Source organism: Diplotaxodon limnothrissa, linkage group LG16, assembly GCF_057381915.1.
Source record: "Diplotaxodon limnothrissa isolate DT_005_m linkage group LG16, D_limnothrissa_male_GT1.1, whole genome shotgun sequence".
NCBI classification, from domain to species: domain Eukaryota; kingdom Metazoa; phylum Chordata; class Actinopteri; order Cichliformes; family Cichlidae; genus Diplotaxodon; species Diplotaxodon limnothrissa.
This window is the reverse complement of record NC_140611.1, coordinates 14,680,616-14,706,488: the sequence shown is the minus strand read 5'-3', so window position 1 is coordinate 14,706,488 and position 25,873 is coordinate 14,680,616. Positions and strand designations below refer to the sequence as shown.

Sequence of the window (25,873 nt, the reverse complement as noted above, 5' to 3'; positions counted from 1 at the left end):
GCAGAGAGCATTTTGTTTTACTGGCGTGGCTGTCCTGTATGTTGGGTGTCTCAATCTAGGGGCTACAAGGGATACATTTCATGGTGGGGGGAAAACAAAAAGGCAGCGAGAGGGCTTAATTTTTTATTTCACCGAGGCTAAATATTAAGGGCCAAGCTGCAGGAGGAATTAGGCTCACCTTTTTTGATGAGTCCACCTCATTTGTCTGCGGCCCTTAGAGAAGCTCGGGTACTCTTTCCCATATTTCCTAACAGATTTAGTGTAGCTGGTGGTGAACGCCTGGACAGCTGAGCTCTGCGTCTGGCTCTCTGTCCATTTTGGAAGAGAATCCCTCTGGCAGGTCAAGTAAACCCTGGCCCCTCAAACACTGAACACACTTTCCAAACCTCATTACAGAGACCTCCGCTGTTTTGTTGCTCATGGGCGCCAATCAAACCCCCCTCTCCTCCTCCTCCTCCAATTCTTTTCAAATGAGAATTGAATTTCTTTTTCTTTTTTTTGTTTATGTTATCATTTGTAAATCTTACCAGAAGTGGACCATGAGGCACAAGAGAAGGGAGCTCGTACACACTTTAATGAAGTATTTATAGATCATTCCAGCTGTCAAATACTTGTGCCCAATGACATAGTGCAGAGTGCTGACGCTCACAATTGCCTTTCTCCCTCCAACTCGCTCTCCCCTCGTTAAGCAGCCGGATTTGATTTCAGGTAAGAACTTATTGGGAGGAAAAGAGGTGGCGGGGGCTGCCAGCGAGGGCCACGGCTTTTACCGAAAGGAAAACAGTCCTCTGTGTTGCATATCGGAGCTCAAGGAGCCCAGACGCTGAGACCCCGAGATAGGCATGAGGGCATTATAGCTGGTGTAGCTGATAGATGCAATTTGCTCCCACGACGAACCTCCTGCACTTTGTTTTGGAATCTAAAGGTCAACCTGTTACTGCCAAGTCTGTTAAATGATTCTGACTTGATTTTCCTTGGATATGTGTGCCTCAAAGGAAAATAAAAAGTTGAATCTGCTGTTGAATTCCTTAATAATACTGGAAAAGGTAAAATCTGCAAAGGGTTTCTATGTTTGGATGTCATTTTCTAAAGCTGGTCAGTGCAAAAGCATTTTAGCCACTTTCAGTAGAAATAGCAGCATTGACAGCAGTGATTATGCTTAATCAGCTGCTATTAGGAAGATTTTGTTCCTCTGATCCTTCTGCAACACTTTTCCATCATCATAAGATCTAATCAGCCCAGGATTCTTAGAAGTTATTAGAGCTTTTCTCATTTTTATAATGTTCATAATATGACAGTATATAGTATAAAATAATCATATTACATATATAATATGACACTAGCTGTTCTATCTATCTAATTGGTTATTAATATTAAAGAGTCGGCATTTTTTAATATATGTATTTTTATTTTAATATAATCCCCCCCCCCCCCCCCCTCCAAACTGGTGTTTGTGGTGCTAATGCTTTCAGAGTAAAAGCAGTGATCCAGTGAGAAATGGTGTGAAGGTGCAATAATGGACTCGTGAGTCGTGACCTCTGCATGGAAGCAATTTGGAAAAAAGGGTTGAAAGTGCCGTAAAAGACAAATTAATCCTCGACGGAAAGGAGATACATCCTTAAAAACAAGCCATTTGGGCCTCATTGGCTCATACTTTACGCTTTAAATCTCACAGCATTTTTGGAGCTGACGTATTAGACAGAGTAAAAAAAAGTAAAACAAAAACAACCCAAACTTAAATACTCCGTTCATTAAGTGTCTTAACGGGATACTGTTGGAGCAGTGAGGAGGTGGCCTGCTTTAAGCTTCAGGCCCGTACCTTTCATTTCCCCTCATTCGCTCCAATCAAGCAAAGCGCAAACAAACAAATGTGAAATGGGTGTTTGTGAAAAACGTATTTATGTTCGCTCGGAGCTTTTTGTTTAATGGTCTGCTTCGGGTCACAGGCCTGCTGTTCGTTAGGGCTGACTTACTTTCGTTTTCAATTAGCGCTGATTCGAAACATGGCCGCTTAATTTAGCGGAAAAACTGGAAAACGCAAGTTACAACACGTTTGAGTCGGCCCTAACAGAACGCCGCAATGTAGTAATAATACTAATACTACAACTATTCCCACTAATAATAATAAATCCAAATAACATTCAGCAAAACAAGCGAGTTTATAAATATTTTTAAATGATATTAATGACGCAATATTAGTTTGGACTTTTACATTTTATTATTGTTATTAACAACAACAACAACAACAATAAGAATAATAATTATTATTCTTATTGTTATTATTATTAGTATCGTCAATATTATTACTTATACTACTGTTCCAGTTATTATTATTATTATTATTATTATTATTATTATTATTATTATTATTATTATTATTGTTATTATTATTATTATTATTATTATTATTAAATACTATGCCGGTTCGATTTTGTTGTCATAAAATGAGCAATTCTGGCATTTTGGAATTTTAACTTTAATATTTCCGACATCATTTCTGCCTCTTAAATTCACAATTTTCCTTCTCTTTTTAATTTTGGGGTCAGTTTATATCTGAGAGAATTATTTCCACCCTTCTTTCACCATTCACGTCAATAAATGATCTTTTCTGTGGAGTTAAGAAACACGTGGTCTCATCAGGAAGTCCAGAAGAAGCTCCAGTCAAGAGTTTCCCTTATGTTTTGTATATATTTTCTAAAAACTTATATTTTATTTATTCGTTTTATGTTTTTAAGAAAAGAATGTACGACAGCCTGATAGGTGATCAGCGTCATGCTGTCAGTCAGTTCGTACTCCGTGTTGCTTTTGTGTGTATTGATCCTAATTTGTCATTATGGCAGTACTTTCTATTAAGGATCAGACAGTTACATTTAAATATTAGTGTTTGTCTTGCAAACGGTTTTTTTTAAACAATTAAAGCAAATCTTTATTTCAAAAGAAAAAAAAAGAATTTAAAACTATTTCAGATTTACTCGTATTTGTTTTTCAGAAAGAAAAAAAAGTCAGTATCCAGTCAGTGTTTGGCGCTTAGTTCTAACAATTTTTTTAAGCGTTTCTAAACTAGCTGAAATCCATCTCACGACTCAACCGCGACACATAACCGCTGACGGCTTCCCATCAGGACTCGAGCCTCTGCTGCGTCTCTTTTCTTCTTCGCCACACAGCTGCGCTGTTCGCACAAATGACGCCTCCGCTCCCCTCTGGCCCGCACTTAACAAGGTGACAACAGGCGGCTGGAAAGCCATACGGAACCAGATGGCAAATGCACGGCACAGCCTGAGTGGTGCACGAAGAGCGATGTGAAACATGCACTCGTGATCAAACACAGAAATATGACTACGTCTAAGCAAAACAGCTCAGAGGAGCACTTAGATGCTGTCACTGAGCTTAAGGGCAAGAAACGGCTTTGTATTTGGTTGCGCAGGGGCGTTTCCAGAATATTTTGAAATGGGGTGACACGGGTGGGGGCCAATAACAAAACATTTGATAAGGAATAAATACAATGCCAAGAACTGGAAGGCAGTGGGCTTTATATTGAGTATTTGTTTTACAAAGTGATTGTTCAATTTTGATTGAACAATTTTCTCAAGCAAAACCATCATCCTGCTTAAGCTCCATAATAATGGAACGCTACAGGCTTCAAATATATAAATATACTGCAAGTACCTAAAGTAGAAGTACTCATTAAATCATATGTGTATTATTTCATCATGAATATTGATTCATCAATGTATAGAAGTTTTTATATAGTTGTTGGCAGCTTCATCTCTACATGTATTACACATATTAGCATATTTACTCTTTGAAATGTGTAAACATAATCTGTGAATAAAGCTATAAAAATAATAAATGATATTAAGTACACAGTAAAACATTAGAATCCAAATATAGATGAGTGGGAGTATAAAGCCGCAGTAATGTGAGTAAATGTCCGCCGATACATTCCATCAGCGGCTCTTTGTGCGCGCTCATCAGGTGGCACCGGACACTGTGAGATTAATGACGCTCTGGTGCAAGGCCCTTGCTAACCCCACTGTCCCCACAGCGGACATGCTCCTGCGCCTATAAGCTTCCACTGTGTAAACTCGAGGCTGAAACAAACCGCGCTTATTTATTAATGCGTCATTTTCGCCTGATCCAAGCCAGACGCATTCTTCTCCAAATGATTCCGCTGACTTCTTGAATTTGAAATGAGTTTTGTGCCGGAGGTCTGCTCTGTTTAAAATCACAAGATCACTTTCTATAAATTGCTCTGCTCCCTAGATGTGAAACAAGGAAAATGCATATATTTATTTATTTATTTATTTTGGGGTGGGTGTGGGGATCCTCGGGGCCTTTACCTGCCCGACAGATGCGCTCTCGCTCAGTAATGATACCTGCAGCACATTAGTCTCTAATCACTCGCGTTCTTCTTGAGCTTTTCGATCTGCGGAATCAATTATTCACTCCAGTCCCTTGAATTCGTTTCCATCAGGAATATTTCAGGGATCAATTTTTCATACTATTCCACATATTTTTTTATTTTATTTTTTGCGCTTGTTTGGCTTCGTTCCTAGATTCCCAGTTCCCCGAGAAGTGGAAAACAGATAGAGGGAAGAATCTGAGTGAGTGATGCAGCGGAGAGTCTCTGTCCCCACGGCCTTTAATAATTCAGAGCGCCTGCTCCAGCCCGGTGTCTTCGCATGAGGAGGTGAAAGCCACATGATGCGGCTTATTAACGGGACAGTTCTTTGGGTAAACACAACACGCTCGGGCCCCGTTTAACTGCGGAAAAAAACTCGGAATTTAACTACACAATAAGGACCCATTATATCTGTTTTGTTTTTTTCTTGAGCCAAACGAAGTACTTTGAATATTTAGATACGCGGAGAACTCTGACTCTATTCTGGTGATCCTTGTTCCACATCTGCAGTGATTACACATTATATTTTGTTTTATGCAACTTTCCTTTGAACAGCCTGGTTCAAAGGATGGATTTTTAAAAAACTGCGAACACGACACTGCTCACATCAGCGATTAAAAAAAACAAAAACAAAAAATAGCTGACAAAGGGGAATAAAAATCGAAAAACGAAGAGAAATTCAGACGAAGTTCGTCGTGTATCCAAGACTTTAATTAATTTCAAAATAACATTCTGACATAAATAAAGATAATAGCTCAGGGCGCATGCGTTTTTTTTGGTATTGAGGGGAAAGTTTGGAGCGCGTTATTATCCAAAACCGCGCTCACTCTGCATCCAGCAGCCTGCATGTCTGGTAAGAAACAAAGCTTTAAACGGACTTTAACGCTCCTGTTTTGAACGTCTAACGAGCTCTGCGAGAATCCAGCACACCCAGTATAAACCAACAAATGTGCTCGTTTTCAACAACCGTCTGACATTTCATGAAATGTTCAATAAGCTCTTATCACTCTCGCTTTTATGCACACACGTTTTGTCATATCGCCTCTAAGAGGCCTGCATTTCTTGCAGTCCCACGCTGTTGCCGGCTACTCCCCCCCCCCCATCGCGAGCGCAGACATCACCGTCATTATCATATTTAATATTATTGACGAATGAGCGCCGAGAAGCGGACTGGCTCTCTGCCACTTAATTCTCGCTTCGCTTCTCTGGTCCCGCTTAATTCTCGCTGCGCGTCGGCGGGAGCTGGCGGTGCTGCCAGGTGTCTTCACGTTCCCGTCGAGGTCTCGGAGGAAAGGTGAGTGAAAGGATGTGTCTGTTGTTGTTTTATGGTTTTTGGGAGAGTGTTAAAGATAATCGCCCTCTTGATGGAGAGTGGGGAAGAACCAACCGGCGTCTCTCTCTTAATGAAGCCCTGCGGGGTTTAGTGTCTTTTCCACGATTGATCTTCGCTATAAATCTGTGGTCACGCGCCACTTTTTACCTGTTACTAACAGATCTCCAGTATGCAGGCCCGTGCCGTCTCCTTTCCCCAGCAGGCAGGCGTACTGCTTGCGCACACTTTATGTCTGTTTTTTTCGTGTTGTTGTTGGACCCCGCTGCCTCCCCCAGTACTGAACCCATAGGCCGAGAGTGAGAGAGAGCAGTAAATGCGTGACCCCGCCTCCCCTTCTCCTCACCCACTTCTTCTCCTCACCGGTGCCGCACGGTTACTTGCTCCATGAAAAAGCTGCAGCCAGCAGTGCGTTCCTGTTGCAGATGTTGTAAACCGATGGCTTCATTTCTCTCAGTTCGAATGGGCTTGCAACAATGTGCGCGAGAGCCTCGACATGTTTGCAGTTTACAGTGAGGCTGCATGCAAATGTGCGCGCACGCAGGCCGGATAGGACGCGGAGAGCAGAAACAGTAGTGCCTTTAAAATAGTTCAAAAACAGCATTAATATAAACATCAGAAATACAATCTTGAAGGTTTTCACGCAGAACTTCAGCACAGCTAAAACAAACAAAAAACAAATCTCATTCTCACCTACATTTGTTCCACATTTTTTCTGTCTTGCGTGACTTCGTGACAACGACATTTTCAAAACATAGGTTAAAAAAAAAGCCTTTAGGCCATTTGACCCTAGCTGGCTCCCTTATCTATTAGACAGGGCGCAGTGGCATCTGTCTGTCAAGTCGCAGGTTTATCATTAACAGGGATCCCACAGCACTGCCCACTGCTGTTCTATTGAGCCATCTAATAAGAACAGAGAGAGAGGGAGAGAGCTCATCCTTGACTTATTATTAGGCTACTTATTAACATGTATCAGCACATGGACTTCAGCTCGGATGATACTGACATGCCTGAGGGTATTAGAGGAAAGCTGCGGCGCTGATAGCAGCGCGATAAGTTACTGCTGCGTGAGGCACAATCATTCTAATCGAAGAAAAGGTGACAGCAGAGCGCACGCGTCAAGGTCGCTCTGATAGGTGTGCGCTTGTTATGGCACAGAGATCTGAGGGAGATATGAGTCAGGAAAACTCAGCTGCTCCTCTTTGCAAGGAGAGATCATAAAGTCCGAACAACCCCACCCCCTTCCCTTCATCTGAATCTCCAAATACTTCAAATATGAAGGAGGAAGAAGAAGAAGAAGAGCTGTATGTCCTGTGAGAGAGATCCGGCCCACAAAACGCGTTCATGGGTTAGATTAGCCGCTTTTGACGCCCCCTCTCCACCCTCCCTCGCTTCCCTCCGCTTTTGTCTCTCCTCCCTTCTCTCCTCCCTCTTACAAGTCAGCGCGCCCGTTGGCACAGGAAAGATTGAAAGTGACATACACTGATTAGAAACCGGTCCTCTGCGTTGTTAAACCCCGCTGTGACACCGCAACTCGAACTTCGCTGGTTGTTTTCTTTTCTTGCTTTTCGGTCAGATTGCTTTTCTTTGCCCGGACTGTATAGCGTTTTTTTCGCGGTGCGTCGCGCTGTTTGTGAACATTTTCTCTCTCTCTCTTCCGAGGATGATGCCATGAGTTTAGAGGAGAGCACACTTGTGCCACAGAGACTCCTTTTGAGCTAAAAGGCGGGCAGACGCTTTAAAGAGGGGACGAAGATTTACAAAAAGAGCCGAACACATTTACGTGTGTGCGCTGCTGTCCACAAACTCTCCCTTTTCTTTCCTTCTCATCTCCGCTCGCTCCGCTGCTTTGGGCGCTATCCACACACACACACACACACACACACACACACACACACACACACACACTCAAACCCTTCAGCCTTCACTACCAATAAATCAACTTTTCTTCTCTGTGGATCTCCTGCGCGGTCTCGACTCCAGACCCAGCAGCACAGGACCCGCGTGACCCAGGAGTCGAATCAAAGCCCAGCCCTGGATTCAATACTCCTGATCAATGGACAAAGCCTCCTCAGCGGGCAGCAGCGCTACAGACACGTCGTAAACAGTGAGTACACACACACACACACACACACACACACACACACACACACACACACACACACACACACACACACACACACACACACACACACACACACACACGGACTGTCAGCAGCAAGTCTGTACTGAAGACTGTAAGATCATGTAGAGATTTCTCTGCAAAGTCCAAACAAATGCTACACAATCCAACCAGCCGACAGGAAACTCCAGGGACTTTGATTTTATGCTTCCTTGCGAAAAGTGAGTGATTCATAATAACATAATAAAAATAGCTATGATAATTAGTAAAAGTTGTACTTGTAATCATTCCATTTAAGGACTAATAATGTACTAATTATTGCATACTCAAGGCTATTGGCATTACGTTATCTTTAACAGTATTTATAGTAATAATTAAGTAGAAGTAAGTATAATAAGTAAATAAAATTAGAGAGTGAAAATCATATTTCTGCCTCAAAAAGTGTCGAAAATTACAGCTCACGGCTTCCTATAATTTCCTTAATGTAGAAAAACGCTCTGCTTTCTAATTACATACGGGTTATTTCTCCTAATTAGTCTTCGTGTTTGACGGGAGGTCACTTTCATAAGAAGTGTTTGAAATATTATCCATAGAGAAATATTATATATGTCTATAAAATTACGTACTATTATTTTATATTTTCATTTTTGAACGAGCTATTCTTCAAACATATTTAGATATTAAAAAAAAAAAAATGTTTGCCTTTAGTTCACATCTTCCCTTTATTAATTAATTAATTGGCGCTTTGATAAAAACACAAACAGCGTGAAAATAACGCAATGTTTAATTTTATTTTTAAAGTAAAGGATCAGGATAACTCACCCCTGTGTGTGTGTGTGTGTGTGTGTGTGTGTGTGTGTGTGTGTGTGTGTGTGTGTGTGTGTGTGTGTGTTTGTTTAAGTGTGCTCAGGTTTAAAATACACAGACAAAAAATGAAGTTATATTTTCAGTAAACTAGAGAGAAGGAAAATAGAATGCGTCACAGGATTTCTTCACTTTGTAACTTTTTAACCTCTAAAAAATATAATTCATGACGAATTACTTTGAGAGGTGTTACAAATTAACACGTGCTGAGCTTAAATAACCCCTTACCACCACCCCTCGTTAGTTTTACACTGTTTCGTTTGCAGAGAGACACATATTCACCAGAAAACGGGACGAGTGATGAATAAAACATAGCGAGGGGAGCAGAGAGGTGTACGACAGCGTCCAAGTGTTTCCTGCTGCTACAGGGGCCTTCTAACCTCTGCGACACATCGCACACTCAGAATCTAAAAGTTACCTGCTGCTTTAGAGGTCTGTAAAATATTGGGGGGGATTCAGATTCAAGTATTCAGATATAGGAAGAGGTTTGGGAGTAAAAGGCCTCCATGTCTGCTGCGCGTAATCAGAAGAAACCAGAGCCAAATGCGTTTGGCTCCAAATGAGAAACAGTCCCTCTGCAGACCGTCATGTCAGGAGCAATAGTTTGTCCTGCTAAACACAAACGCTTTTTAAAAAGCTTCCCCCCCCCAAGACAAAGCCACACTTCTTCTGTTTCCACGTCACAGTTAACAGTGTTGTGTATGTGTTGTTAATAAAGCAAAGTTCATATCTAAAAGAAAGGCAGTGCTCTGTCCCCCTTTCCCCTCGCTTGATTTTAAAGTGATTCCTTTTATTTCGGCTCTGTGCGTAAAAGCCGAGGTTCCTCATGCTGGAGTCTGTCCGTCCTCTCTGACCTTTAAGAAACTGCAGGCTGACTCAGTTCCTTCTTCGTCTCCAAACCACCAAGAATCCAAAGCAGCGCTCGTGTTTAGAGTGTTTTTCTCATGGAGTTTGACTCGCGTGAAGTGCCAGCTTCCCTTCGCACACACGTCAGGTTTTCTTTTTTAATATATATATGTATACACACACACACACACACACACACACACACACACACACACACACACACACACACACACACACACACACACACATATATGTGTGTGTGTGTGTGTGTGTGTGTGTGATCTACGTTTTCTTATTTTGTTGTTTTGGTTGGTCAAGCTAACTAATATTAATATTAATATTTAGAATATTTACATTTTATGAGTTGCAGTTTCTAATTATGAAATAACGAAAACTGCCGACAGCAAGGTGCGCGCAAGCTGCACCTCAGTGTCCACCTTTTCTCATTCTCTCAAGACAGCAGAGCTCCTTTAAAATATGTGTATGTGAAAGGGGGAAAGGGGGGGGGAATGCAGGATTTTATATATTTATTTATATATTTTAGCCAACCGCGAGGAAAAATGAATTCGTTTCGGCTGCAGTGATGGCCGCTTTCTGGGGCTGCCTGTCTGCTCAGAGTTTACTCACAGGTTCAAAAAGTTGAAGAGAGAGGAGGAGATAGTGTGGAACTCTAACTCTGTTTTTGTATATTTAAAAAATAAAAATAAAAACCTGATGGTGATGCTTTTTAAAGCTTGGCCCGAACACCTAAAAATAGCCATTCTTTCATTTATTGAGAAGTCTTTATTTCTCTTAACTTTAATATCTGGATATACTTTGGGCTTTCAGGAGTTATCCAGCTATAAGAAACTGAGGTTTCATCTACCCTTAAATGGTCCACTGGAAATATTTCAGGGACTCTCTTTCTCCATGAACCCGACTATCTGTTCACATATATTATAGGTGTGCTATTGAACCGTAGATTAGATTAGAAAATGTGTGTGGGCGCTGATGATGATGCTATGGGCGTCACTGCTGCTCTGTGCGCTCACATATACACTGTTATATCTCCCATTCAGCCTGTTTCATAATGGTCTCACTGACCTGGTGATCATAAATGAAGCTCTTAAAGCCTGAGGAACCCCCCACCCCCTAAAGTAATACCTACAGTTATTCTCATTCTGGTGAGGCCTGCGTGAGCTGTGGTGAATGGTTTGGCATCAGTGTGTGTGTGGATGTCACAGTAAAATTTTACCATTTCCCTCCAGCTACTTCTCTCCTCTGCGGGCAAAGTAACAGTAACTTTTTTTATGATGTAGTGCAGTTTGAATCTACACCTCCTCACTGTTACAAGAACCTGGTTGTGTCCAGCATCGTCGTTTTGGATGAGCACGCGCATGTGTTTGCGTCTCGTGCACCGCATTCGTCCCCGCTGTGAGTGGCTGTGCTCTGAGTCAGTGTGTGGTCCCTGGATGTGTTAAAGCAGAGTCTGTGTAGCACGCTGGCTGTGGTTTGTGTGGCTCCGCGTCTGTCTTTACGCGGAAGAGCGTGCGCATCCTCCCAAATGGAAGGGCGAGGCAGTAAATGCTCGCTCTTCATCCTCGCGTTATCGAATGAGATGTTTACGAGAGAGCCAAAAATGTTTGCCAGAAGGGCCATCGTCTCGCCCCCTCACTCTGCTTGCTTTCTTCACTCCGTCTGCGCGGATGTGAGTTTGCGTGTGTCTGAGTGCGTGGAACCACCTCAGAGCTTCAAAATAGTTGTGTTTCTCTTAAAGGTCCGTCCCGCCCGCCTCCCCCCTCACACCAATGCTCTCCACATCACAGTAACACATCTGATGGCCATAAACAGCAAATTCCGCACTAATGTAACCTTCCCGAACAGCAATCATTCCTCATAATCCGCCACATAAAAATGTTCATGTAGTTCCTCATGTTGCTTTCAGACTTTCAAAAACACATTTAGAAAGTGACACTTTTTTAACTTCCCCCTCAGTGTATTTTTTATTCCTTTGCATTGTCTCACGTATTAATTATTAGTGTCAGTAAAAGTGATGCAAAATTAACAGATTGACTTCCTAATGCCGGTGCCGTCATTTAGGGATGCACTGATACATCAGTGAAGAAAACACTAGCCATGTTTACTGATAAATAAGATAATATTTACTGATATCTGTAGTCGATATTTAGCTGTTGTGTTACATCAACTTTTATTTCGGCCAAATAATCCAAAACTCTTTAATAAAGAGCTGAAAATCTACAAAAAAATTCTGTTACTTTTTCAACATGAACATTTTCTTTTGTCTCCAGGGAGCAAAGTAGAAAATAACAAACCACAAAAAATAAGTAATAGGTAAATAAAAAGTCTCTATGGGTATTTATAATCCATGCTTCACAATAGGTCTAGCTCTAATTTAATTATTTCTGCAGACATCCAGGAACCAGATTGATTAATAAATAAATATCTGGCCACATGGATCTGAATACATTTCTGCAGCACTGTCTGTTGGTAGTTTCAGCTGGGATACTGGTCTAACTGATTGATATTGACATCGACATTTCCCACCATCACTGGCTGATATTTATCTGCTGTGTTGCATAAATTTTGAGCTCACTAAATTATTTTTAAAACTGTGTAACAAAGAGCCAGAAGACTTTAATACAGTTTGGTTACTTTTTAAATGAAAGATTTTTCAATTTCCTTCAAACAAAGAGGGGGAAGAAATGACGTGAAAGATGTGTTCTATTTAGTGTCAGTGCCGGGTTACGATCCCAGATTCACTGCATCCCTGTAGTTTCATTAATTCCACAGACATTCAGAATGTAAGCTGATAACTTGAGCTAAAATGATCTGTTCATTGATCAACGATAAATAAATAAATACTTTGAATAAATTGGCAACAATTCTAGTCATTGATTTATTTCATTTTTTTTTAAAGGCGTGAACTAATTCAGCTCAGTTTTATTTTTTATAGCAACAATCCACAACAACAGTTGCCTCAAAGTGTGACTACGGACTCGAGAGTATCAGAAAGATAAGTAACCCTATATTTTGGGGAAAGGGAAAACTTTTTCTCTAACAATTTAAAACATAAAAGACACTCTGAGGGCCTCGGATTAGGGTTAGGGTAAGGTCGTCATAGATTAGTTGTCACATTGGCAGCAACCTCGGCCGGTGTACCTCTGTGTTGGAACAATGTTACTTTACCCAAATCAGAATCTCAGAAGTTCTTTAAGGAAACACAACTTTGACTACAATATGTCACTTCAAGGCACTTTCTATTGTAAGGTAAAGACCCTACAACATTAGAAAGAAAACCAGACTCAGGGAGGGGCGGCCATCTGCCGAGACAGGCTGAGGGCGAGGGAGACAGGACAAAAGTAACACCATGAAGTCAAACAGTTCAGACGTTTAAAATCCGAGTCGGTGGATCCACAGGATCAGATCCACATCAATCCACTTGAACCGAACCAAACTGGCTTTTTGGGGGGAGTGGCTCGCTTCTCTCTGTGGGTAATGTTCAGGCAGTCTTTGCGTCACATGCCGTGTTCATGCCTCCCTGCATATACGTGTGTGTACATTCTGAACATCTTTGACGACAGGGCTTTTAATTTTGCCCCCTCCTCTTCCTCCTCCTCCTCCTCCTGCCTGCTTGCCTTCTTTTATCTGTGCTGCAGAGCCAAGCATTAACCAATAGCTTGATAGCCCTGCTATAAAACTGGATGTCAAACGGGAAGAACAGCCGTATCTGTGGATATTTCCCTATAGGTGACGCCTCTCTCTTTCTCCCCTGTTATCATTGCTAATAATGCCCTCATAGGTCACTTTTTCTCTTCCTCCCTCTTGCTCTCTCTCTCTCTCTGGCTGGTTTTGCATGTTGAAGGCAGAAACCTTCATTAGCAGACACATATCATAACGGTAAAGAGAGATATCGGACAGGCAGTTACAGGAGAGACTCGCAAGTCTGTGTAAGTTTGGCTTCTCTTCTATAAGCGTCTCTACGACGGCAGTCTTAGAGGTCAGGAGGATTTCCTGCTAATGCTTTCATACGCGTACGGAGGACTGAGCAGCTTATCCCGCTGCTTGGCTCACTCTGTAACTTTTTGACAACTTTTTGCCTTTGTTTAAAATCTCAACGTGTGCGTGTGTGTGTGTATGTGTGAGTGAGTGAGTGAGTGCTGGGGCTGTGGTGTTTACTGCCCTGTTTCCTGTAACACTTATCACAATGGGATTAACTGTGTGTGTGTGTGTGTGTGTGTGTGTGTGTGTGTGTGTGTGTGTGTGTGTGTGTGAAGGTGGGAGGCAGGAGGTTCCTTCTTTTGGTCCATCTTCTAAACATTCGTTGCTCTGACATTTTGAGCACGCGTCCACACTTTTAAACGAGCCTTACAATCCAGGTGAGACAAAAATAAAAACCCACATGATGCAGCGATCATCTTTAAAAAGTAGAATTAAACGGTGACCAGAGGCTCCCGGCTTACCCCAGCCACCCTTCGGTGTGTGTTTCACATGGACGGGACTACCAGTCAGTGTTTGTCATCTGTCTTGATTTGCAGAGTTTAGGCTGGCTTTGAATTACACGTTAGCCTCTGTTTGTGTGTGTTTACGTCTTTGAGCTGGACACATTGTTTATAGGTGTGTTTGTTGTCGTGTCCTACTCTTCTATTTCTCTGGGTGTGTCCTCATTTTTGCTCTGCAATCTCGTCCTTGGCCTCCAGTATGTATTTGTTATGTCTAGAACAGAGTAATAATGTGGAATTTGATAGTGGCTTATCATCAAAACATGAGGTTGTCCCACTATCAAAGATTACGCGGGACAAACAGAACTCTTTCTGACACTCTCAGAGCACGCATTAAAGGGTGAGATTAAAAAAAGAAGGAGAAATACTTACGTCTGCTAAAATAAAATCAGCTGTTATAAAAACAAGTCATTTTACAGTTTTCCAAGAGCTCTGACAGTTGGCCAGAGAAGCAGTAAATTGGTAAATGTGTCATGACCCTCTCCTTATCAAAAAGATATTACATTTGATCCTTGTCTCCATAGCAGAAAGATGTAACAGCCCATCTTATCGCCTCTTTATTAACTGCTTTAACTATCACACACCTTATCACACAATGCACCGCAGATGAATTTAGGATGCGGATGATAACGATCTGACTTTCTGAAGGCTAAATCCATGATTTTAATGACAGTCTAAGCTATTTACATGTGATGCATTGTAAAGACATTCTTCAGAATAAAAGGCTATTGTGAAACCAGCCTGTAATAATTGCATAAAATAGATTAGCATTTATCAGTCTGTTGCAGGATGTTTACGTGATACAGTGACACAAACACACACACACACACACACACACACACACACCCAATGTCACGGCTGCCGAGGCGAGCCGTGTGGGAATGGAGGGAGAAAGGACCCAAAACGCAGGCAGTAGATAATAATGCTGGTGATGTTTATTTACACAATGGTGAGAGGGCAAAACAGGCAAGAGAGAAGACAAAACAAAAGACCTAACCTGGGAAAGCTAAATGACAAACCTGAGAGGGTACCAGAAAGGGGTGAGAGGCAGAGAGCCGCGCAGGACACCGAGGAACACAGACTGATGCGGAGTTACACAGACGAACCGGCAACAGGCAGGAGAACACACAGGGCTTAAATACACACACCAGTAATCAGGGGATGCGAGACAGGAGGGCAACACAGCTGGGAGAAATAAGGCTAACGAGACAGGGGAGAGGTAAAACTGAACACACTGACATGAGACATGAACTTTCAGAATAAAACAGGAAACTAACAGACACAGAGAACCAGACCGGACACTGAACTTGACAGGCAGACTCATGAGCAGACACAATAACACCATGGACAGACAGAGGGAACACAGAGAAGTGGAAGCAGGCAGGCAAAGAACAGAAACCTAACAAATGGCAAAATCACAACAGAATACACACTCTGAATGAACAAAAGCATAAGGAACACAAAACACTGAGTCCTCAGACTCAGGACCATGACAGTACCCCCCCCTCAAGGGCTGGCACCAGACAGCCCAACAGAAACACAAAAACAGACCAAAGCCAAAAAAAAAAACCCCACGAAACCAAAAAAAAACAGAAAACGACCCGACCAGGGCGGGCGGTGGGGGTCCAGGACGGAGGGACACAGTCCGAAAAGGCCCAGACGGACAAGGTCAGGGGGCCGACCCGGAGGCCAAAACAGTTCAGTTCCGGGGGCCGACCGCGTGAAAGGCAGCAGCAGTGGGGCAGGTCCGGAGGCCGGCCACGCAGTAGGCAGTGGTGTGGAAACAGTTCTGGGGGCCGACCGTGCAGACGGCAACAGCGGCGTGGAAACAGCTCTGGGGGCCGACCGTGCGGACGGCAACAGCGATGTGGAAACAAGTCCGGAGGCCGGCCACGTGGAAGGTAGTGGCGGCGTTCAGGAGGGCGTTCACAGTGGCGGAGATGCCCAACAAGCGGCCTGGCAGATGACCGACGATGTGGAGGTGGTAGTAGGGGACCTGAGGGCTGCGTGGCCCCTGCAGCCCCAGGCGAGGCGGAGGCTGGACCAGACGAGGCGGCGGAGGCTGGACCAGACGAGGCGGCGGAGGCTGGACCAGACGAGGCGGCGGAGGCTGGACCAGACGAGGCGGCGGAGGCTGGACCAGACGAGGCGGCGGAGGCTGGACCAGACGAGGCGGCGGAGGCTGGACCAGACGAGGCGGCGGAGGCTGGACCAGACGAGGCGGCGGAGGCTGGACCAGACGAGGCGGCGGAGGCTGGACCAGACGAGGCGGCGGAGGCTGGACCAGACGAGGCGGCGGAGGCTGGACCAGACGAGGCGGCGGAGGCTGGACCAGACGAGGCGGCGGAGGCTGGACCAGACGAGGCGGCGGAGGCTGGACCAGACGAGGCGGCGGAGGCTGGACCAGACGAGGCGGCGGAGGCTGGACCAGACGAGGCTGGACCAGACGAGGCTGCGGAGGCTGGACCAGACGAGGCTGCGGAGGCTGGACCAGACGAGGCTGCGGAGGCTGGACCAGACGAGGCTGCGGAGGCTGGACCAGACGATGAGGCAGCAGAGGCTGGACCAGACGATGAGGCAGCAGAGGCTGGACCAGACGATGAGGCAGCAGAGGCTGGACCAGACGATGAGGCAGCAGAGGCTGGACCAGACGATGAGGCAGCAGAGGCTGGACCAGACGATGAGGCAGCAGAGGCTGGACCAGACGATGAGGCAGCAGAGGCTGGACCAGACGATGAGGCAGCAGAGGCTGGACCAGACGATGAGGCAGCAGAGGCTGGACCAGACGATGAGGCAGCAGAGGCTGGACCAGACGATGAGGCAGCAGAGGCTGGACCAGACGATGAGGCAGCAGAGGCTGGACCAGACGATGAGGCAGCAGAGGCTGGACCAGACGATGAGGCAGCAGAGGCTGGACCAGACGATGAGGCAGCAGAGGCTGGACCAGACGATGAGGCAGCAGAGGCTGGACCAGACGATGAGGCAGCAGAGGCTGGACCAGACGATGAGGCAGCAGAGGCTGGACCAGACGATGAGGCAGCAGAGGCTGGACCAGACGATGAGGCAGCAGAGGCTGGACCAGACGAGGCTGCAGAGGCTGGACCAGACGAGGCTGCAGAGGCTGGACCAGACGAGGCTGCAGAGGCTGGACCAGACGAGGCTGCAGAGGCTGGACCAGACGAGGCTGCAGAGGCTGGACCAGACGAGGCTGCAGAGGCTGGACCAGACGAGGCTGCAGAGGCTGGACCAGACGAGGCTGCAGAGGCTGGACCAGACGAGGCTGCAGAGGCTGGACCAGACGAGGCTGCAGAGGCTGGACCAGACGAGGCTGCAGAGGCTGGACCAGACGAGGCTGCAGAGGCTGGACCAGACGAGGCTGCAGAGGCTGGACCAGACGATGATGCAGAGGCTGGACCAGACGATGATGCAGAGGCTGGACCAGACGATGATGCAGAGGCTGGACCAGACGATGATGCAGAGGCTGGACCAGACGAGGCTGCAGAGGCTGGACCAGACGAGGCTGCAGAGGCTGGACCAGACGAGGCTGCAGAGGCTGGACCAGACGAGGCTGCAGAGGCTGGACCAGACGATGATGCAGAGGCTGGACCAGACGAGGCTGCAGAGGCTGGACCAGACGATGATGCAGAGGCTGGACCAGACGATGATGCAGAGGCTGGACCAGACGATGATGCAGAGGCTGGACCAGACGATGATGCAGAGGCTGGACCAGACGATGATGCAGAGGCTGGACCAGACGATGATGCAGAGGCTGGACCAGACGATGATGCAGAGGCTGGACCAGACGATGATGCAGAGGCTGGACCAGGCAAAGCAGCTGATGAGGATGCAGAGGCTGGACCAGGCAAAGCAGCTGATGAGGATGCTGAAGCTGGACCAGGCAAAGCAGCTGATGAGGATGCTGAAGCTGGACCAGGCAAAGCAGCTGATGAGGATGCTGAAGAGGAGGCCACTGCAGGTGATGCGGAGGCTGGACCAGGCGAGGCGGATGAAGTCGAAGCATGCGCTGGACCAGGCGACGCTGAGGATGCTGAATCCGGACCAGGCAACGGCGTGGAGGATGACACAGAGGCTGCAGCTGGCGTGGGTGGAAACACAGAGGCTGCAGCTGGAGCAGCTGGTGGCTGGACGGGCTCCTCGGGCCCCCCAGCTGACGAGGAAGGAGGCTGGACGGGCTCCTCGGGCCCCCCAGCTGACGAGGAAGGAGGCTGGACGGGCTCCTCGGGCCCCCCAGCTGACGAGGAAGGAGGCTGGACGGGCTCCTCGGGCCCCCCAGCAAAAACAGTCTCAGAACCAGTGGGCACTGGAGCCCCTGGCACACACAGAACGGAACCAGCAGGTGCGGAGACCTCTGGCAGGAACACTACAGGACCAGCAGGCACACGGGCCTCTGGCAGGGACAGAACAGGACCAGCAGGCACACGGGCCTCTGGCAGGGACAGAACAGGACCAGCAGGCACACGGGCCTCTGGCAGGGACAGAACAGGACCAGCAGGCACACGGGCCTCTGGCAGGAACGCAACAGGACCAGCAGGCACACGGGCCTCTGGCAGCATTGATGCTGACTGGGGCTGAGCAACACATAGATTAGGCTCAGGAGGCAACAGTTGGGTGCAGTCCTCGGCTGACTCCTTAGCCTCCAGGGGTCCAGAGTCAACTGCGGGTTGCAACTCGGACTCTGGGGAGACCCTGGAGGTAGTAAATGTCTCTAATCGGGCCAGCTTTTGAGGAACGAAAACAGTATTGTTAGATGTGTCTCTCTGCTTGGAGTGGATGGGCGAGGAGCTGTGTCTTTCGGGTAGAATAGACTTATATTGTTTTACAGGTGGAACAACTGATACAGGATGCAGGGCTGGTGGCTGCTGAACAGGAGGCAGAACTGAGGGTGACTGACATAGGGGTTGTGATGACAACGGTGGTGGAGTTGGAGACTGAGCTTGAGGCCGTGCGGCTACCTGAGCCTGAGGCCGTGCGGCTAACTGAGCCTGAGGCCGTGCGGCTAACTGAGCTTGAGGCCGTGCGGCTAACTGAGCTTGAGGCCGCGGTTCAAATGAATAAGCGGACCTAGTATTATCAGAGCTAGTGTTAATGGTCTCTGGGTTATATGTCACAGTTTTAGCAGACCCTGGGTTGGCTGACACGGGTTTAACAGTTTCAGAAGAACAACAGCCCTTTGCTTTCACTGAAGTCTTAAAAATGCCAACCTGGGAGAGATCGGTTACCACGAAGGTAGGTAGGCTTCGCGAATTAGCTCCCACTGACACACCCCGAACAATCCCGGAAGAAAAAGTCTCAAGGTACGAATTGGAACTGTTATCCTTCCTACTCACCACAGTCGGCTGCTCTGATATCCTGGGGTCCGACTGTGGCGAGGGGTGTCGACGGCGTGAGTGCTGATCCCCATTTGAAGGCTGGACCGACGGGCCGGGCAGGACGCTCTCCGTCGGGTCGGGGAGTGAAGCATGTGTTGCTGGGTGGGTGGTAGCAGGGGGAAGAAGATGAAGCTCGTTCAGAACGAAATCCTGTATGAGCGGGTGAAGTGAGCTGAGCAACCAGGGGAGACCAAAAAGTAAACGCTGAAGCCGAACCGCTATGCTTTGGCGGAATTCTCTCCCCTCATGCTCCAGCCATAGGTTAATTAATTTGTCCACTGAGTACAAAATGTCCTCCCGGAGCTCCTTGGGCGGGTTGACTGCCGCTGGGTCCATAGTGGCCGGTTCGTACTGTCACGGCTGCCGAGGCGAGCCGTGTGGGAATGGAGGGAGAAAGGACCCAAAACGCAGGCAGTAGATAATAATGCTGGTGATGTTTATTTACACAATGGTGAGAGGGCAAAACAGGCAAGAGAGAAGACAAAACAAAAGACCTAACCTGGGAAAGCTAAATGACAAACCTGAGAGGGTACCAGAAAGGGGTGAGAGGCAGAGAGCCGCGCAGGACACCGAGGAACACAGACTGATGCGGAGTTACACAGACGAACCGGCAACAGGCAGGAGAACACACAGGGCTTAAATACACACACCAGTAATCAGGGGATGCGAGACAGGAGGGCAACACAGCTGGGAGAAATAAGGCTAACGAGACAGGGGAGAGGTAAAACTGAACACACTGACATGAGACATGAACTTTCAGAATAAAACAGGAAACTAACAGACACAGAGAACCAGACCGGACACTGAACTTGACAGGCAGACTCATGAGCAGACACAATAACACCATGGACAGACAGAGGGAACACAGAGAAGTGGAAGCAGGCAGGCAAAGAACAGAAACCTAACAAATGGCAAAATCACAACAGAATACACACTCTGAATGAACAAAAGCATAAGGAACACAAAACACTGAGTCCTCAGACTCAGGACCATGACACCCAAGTTATTTTCACCACTTGACACAGTTTTAGGGTTTTTACAAGGAAGACAGCTGAAATAAAAACTGAGGGAACAGTGTGTTAATGATGAACATCGCTGTCTGCTCCAGTTTGGTGCTTTGAGTACATTTAGATTGAAATACTATTAAATTAAGCAAGTATGGAGTGTTTTCACACAGTGGAGCTTTACCTAGGATACACCCAGCATATCATCTGCAGTCTTTCTGCACGATGCCTCAATTAAAATCTAAATACCTAAATATAATTGCACATTTGCTCTACATATATTATAAAGTAGATTACCCTGCACAAAGCTTTACTGCTGATATGAGCTGCAGCTGTCATAAATTTGCAAGTTAGATTTTTTTTTATCCTAAAAGAAATGAATAAACCGAATTATTCAAACTCATAGCAGCTACTATAATATAGGAGCATACAAACATATATATATATATATATATATTGTTTTAAAAGGTGTTTACAGTGTCACTGTCATTGTGTAACAGTTCTGCATTTAACCCTCAAACTGTTGACAACGATGACTTAGATCTCATAAGATTGAAACTCCTGGTCTTGCTTATCTCAGCAGGACAATGTCGAACCACACGATGCACTTATTACAGAAACATCTGGATCTGGGACCAGAGCATAAGTGTGAGGGCTAAACTGGCATGTATCTGTCATCTGTTTAAAACACTCAGTGCATTATGAAATGATGACAAAGGAGGGCTTGAAGGGCTGAATTGCTGAAACACTATATCAAGCCTTTCAAAACTACTTAGCGCTGAGTTGATGGAAGACAACTCCACCAACCCCACCCTAAATCTGTATTTTGGTAGAAGGCAAAACTGAGTATTCGGTGCAAAAAAAAAAAAAAGTTGGATTAAAGAATTGAGAGAAAAGTTTGTTTCTGGTCTTCAATAACATTGACTCAGACCCTAAATGTATCATTTAAATGACTTGTAGTCATTACACTCTGTTAGTAAGACTAATATTTAGTTATTTTTTGGCTAACAGAGTTGTGGAAAAGTTGAACTCTCTCAGAAATACAACTCAGTGTAATGCTATATTCCTAAAAGACATTCTGCTGTCGTCCTAACGGGAGTGTCTTATCTCAGGCACGCCACCAAGTGAGTGAGTAAGGTTAACAAGAAAGAAAAAAATGCATGGCTCAGTAACATTATCTCCTGCATCAAATGAAGTATAATTGAGGCAGAATGCATTTAGAGATTAAGAAACTGGTCATAGATTGTGTGTTCTTGCATGTAAGTCTTAGGTGAGATGGTGAGATGTCGGCATGTGCAGGTCTCGATAGAGATCACTAGTAGCAGTGTGGGGAGCTTAAGCAGGATGGGACCTGTTGGTGATGAAATCAGACTCTTTGGAGGATTATTTGTAAATGAGAGGCAGAACAAGTGAAATGAAATAGTTTCATCCTTCGAACCCTCTGACGTCAAAGACAAAAACACCAACAAGCCCTAGCTCCAAAACAATAAGTCAGACGCACAATCACACCTCATAAATGAATGAATGAGAAAAAAAAGCCAAAAAATAGAAATGACATATTGTGATAGCCTCTGGGTCACGGTTAGGACCAGCACCCACGATCCTTATAAGGTGTGGGTGTGCACTCCTATGGCTAGAATTTCTACATACTTTTCTACCTAAAGCCAAGCTTAATGTGATAATTAATGTATGAGAGTTGGATTAAAAGGTAACGTTTTCACATTTTCTACTTTCTGAAATGTTGCTTGTCTCTCAGAATATCAACAATCACAGAATCCCAAACCCTAAACTCTTGACCCCCACCATTCAAAATACATTTCCACTCAGGATAAAATATTTGCCTATAACCTAACCTATGATCAGTGACACAGATACTGCAGCAACTAAATAAATAGATAAAACAGTTGACTTCATTATTTGTTGCACTTTGTGACCAAATAGGAGAGATAAATGTGCTAAATGTGACAAATTACTTGTGCTGTTGGAGGTCTGCAAGGTGGAGTAAACAGTATGAAAATCCCGTCGGATGCACGTGACTTGAATCAAACCAAACCCCTGCCATTCAGACGGCACTTCCACTCAGGACGTGTAGGTGCAAACCGATCAAACGGGTGAATGGAAAAAATTGCATCATTAATGATTTTGATAAGTACAGTAACACTTATCATCTGCAGCTGCCAGCAGCCACTGAATTGATCTCAGTCTTGTGTTATATTCAGTTGTTTTTCATCGCTGGTAGTGGTTAGATTTATTTGCAAAGCCTCTTGTTTTTCTCAGGAAGCCTCACACTGAGAATTACAGCTACCATTGTACTCGTATTTAAACCCACTGCTTTCCACTCTGTGTAACTCTCTGAACTTGTCTTTCTCTTTCTTTTTTTTGTTGTCCTTTAAGCCACTTTTATTGAACTCTGCCGCTTACATTTTTGGCCTCTGTGCCTCCCACCCACACTTTTTAATCACTCCAAAGCTAATGTTTTTAATTTATTATTCATTTTGAAATTTAGCCCAGGCTCTTAAAACGTCTCAGATTGTCAGTATGTTTACTTTTTTTTCTTCTTCTTGTGGTGGTTGCTTGTTTTCTTTTCAGCTGTTGTTGTGTAAGAAGGAAAGCTTGGTAGTGAAGGTAGAGAAAAGACGAGGCGGAACGAAAGAGGAGGAAGAAGAGTGAGTGACACCACCACAATAAAAACAGCGCCAGTAAAGCCTGCAGAAATATTAAGAAATTCAAACAATAACCATGGATTCTCCCTCATTTGTTCTGGTGAATTTCTGTCCAGTGTCCAAAAACCAAAGACCCTGTGTTTCTGTTGGGCTTGCAAATCTGCCCACAGCATAGTTACAGTATGGAAAATAGTGCAGTAAATTAAAAAAAAGCCTCACGTTTGCCTTTTTCTACTGACAGTTTCTAATCTCTGTGTTCACTGAGGGTCACACATGCCGGCTGATATTGTCCAGGGCTCTTATGTAAATAAAAGCAGTCCATTTGGCCTGAGTGAGCTGGCTGCTCTTTGATACTTTGGCATGTGTCCCCTGTCAGGCTTGGAAGCAGAGCTAATGGCATTATCCTATATTAGACTTTTGGCTGACACGCGCTCATCAGGGGATGGAAGCCCACGAGGCTCACGCTCTCATCAGTATATCAGCACATGGAGGCCTACATGTTAAAGGTAGCAATGTTATGAGGTACTGACCATGTGATAGCACGGGTAGTGTGAAGCTCCCAGATATACAATCTGCCCATCTCTCTTTTCCTTTGTTTATTCGTTTGCTTTTAAATATAATTTATGAATATATTTATTACATTATTTACTGCAACATGGAATGGGAAATTTAATTAGTTCATTGTGTAATACAAAAAGTTTACAGTTTACCTTTAAAATGACATCTGTTCTCTTGGCTAGAGTTTTATTTATGCTGATAAAAGCTTTATACTGTAAGCTAAAGGCCACGGGGAGGACTCTCCTTTAAGAGCAACCGACCTCCGGCAGAACCAAGTTCAGGGAGGGGCAGCCACCCCATCAGGTGAGGGGTGAGGGGAAAGAGGAGCACGGGGAAACTATGACAACAAACGGGATAAAAAAAGGATCTATGAGATAGATAGTAAGCAAAAGATAACGTTGTGGCATAAAAATCCATGAAGAGTTCAAACGGGTGGTGGAGAGGAGGTGCTGTGTGCATCACAGGAGGCCACCCAACAGCCTGAGATAACATTCAACATAAATAGGTGCTGTGAACTGCCTCTTAGAGCTTCCTGACTTCTTTGTTTTCCTGCCCGTAGCGCTCAGTCCCAAGCCCTTTAATTACTGAAGATATAAATCTTTGAAAATGGTTGACAAATATTTAACACTCACACAGCACTAAATTGTTAGCCACAAATCAATATAGATTTAGTGTAGCAGTGTGTGTTTACAGCAGCAGGAAAGTGGATTTCTATGGCACAAAGAAACATGATACATCAGGCTTTGACTTGTATATACACAAACTTGCAGGAGAACAAATTCCTCGTTTTGCCCGTCTGAAAAATACAGATATCAATGTCTTATTTTTGAAATTCTGCTAATCATACTGTAAAACTTTTTTTTTGCAGACTCATTCTCTCTGGCTGGAGATCCTCTGGGAGCCTGGAGGAGGATGGAGCGAGGAGGGGAGAGTCCCATCACCCAGGACAGTCCCGAGCAGAGGGGGGGCAGCCCAGATCTCAGCGGCCTCCCGCCACCGGGGAAGAAAGGCCGGTTGGAGCTCAACGGGAGTCCCACTGGGCCACGAATACGCCACAACGGAGCCCCACTGAGACCCCTCGGAGGTAAGGCTCATATTGATCACGAGGCGTGAATAAAAGAAAGCAAATTTCAATCAGAAGATAGATTTTTCAAAAAACAAACACTACTTCTAGAGTCTTGGCAATCAGGCAACAAAGAAAGTAACTTGTACTGATGCATAAATTATTAGCACGTTACCCCCAAAATTGGCTTTTCCTTTTTCAAAATATAGAAATAGAAGTCATAGAAATACATTAATTAGTTTGGATTAAACTGTCAAAGTTAAACGCTGTCATCTTTTATTTAATGAAAACAAATGATCATCAAGCTATTGATTACTGCAATTATTTAAAATCCATAAATCCCTGAGTTTGTGGATCATTCGATTATAAAAAAATATATATCAGAGAAAGCTGTGTGATCACGGTGTCAGAGGTTTTAAAGCGCTTACGTTAATCAAACCCCAAAAGCAGCTTTTGGCTTTACAGTGAACCACATCCCGCCCATGAGTGGAGTTTGGCACAGTGTGCCATGTAGTAATGTGGCGGTGCTGAGGGGAGATGCTCAAGCTGCTTCTGTCCAGTTAATGTATACGTCTGGGGGGAACGGTATAACACAGGCTTACCAAATAAAGGAGATTGCTCCATATAAACAAGATTTATACAAGTCACCGTGGCTTATTGATCCCTGCATTCATTGTCAAAGTTGGTTCTTGTTAATGTGCAGCTGCACGAGGGGATGCAGTTCCCCGTCTGTGTTTTGGGGTTTCATGTTGCCGGGTGTTTGCAGTTTTTTTAATCTCTTAAACTCACTTTTACACACTTTGTCTGGTTGAGATTTTAAAACATTTGCACATCATGAATTTCAATTTACTCCTTTTATTCATTACTCGTTTTATGTTAACTGAAAATTCTAATGACCAAGATATTATTTGAAGTGTGCACTTTGATATCAAATGAAGGTATTTAGTTGAAAACAGGCTGGATGAGATTTGGTGGTGTACTTGAATGAAAATGTAAAATTGTCAGATTGCAAAGCTGCTCTGGAGCATAGAGATAAGTAAGTGAAAGAGCAGCTCCTCATGGACTACAGAGCTTAGTCTAGACAAAACATTCAGAACAATCAGCCTGATCTTTGCATCTTTGGGACGCCCCA

The 25,873-nt window shown here is 44.9% G+C and overlaps 1 protein-coding gene across 1 annotated transcript in view; it reads left to right on the top strand.

Annotated features, from left to right (window-relative positions):
• The first annotated feature begins 7,208 nt into the window (after positions 1-7,208).
• Positions 7,209-25,873, top strand: part of satb2 (SATB homeobox 2) — a 55,854-nt gene continuing 37,189 nt past the window's right edge. Inside the window, exons 1-2 of the mRNA XM_085373755.1 lie at positions 7,209-7,839; positions 24,547-24,762. Coding sequence (XP_085229881.1) covers positions 24,591-24,762 — 172 coding nt within the window. The 5' untranslated portion in view covers positions 7,209-7,839; positions 24,547-24,590. The remainder of the gene's footprint in view (positions 7,840-24,546; positions 24,763-25,873) is intronic.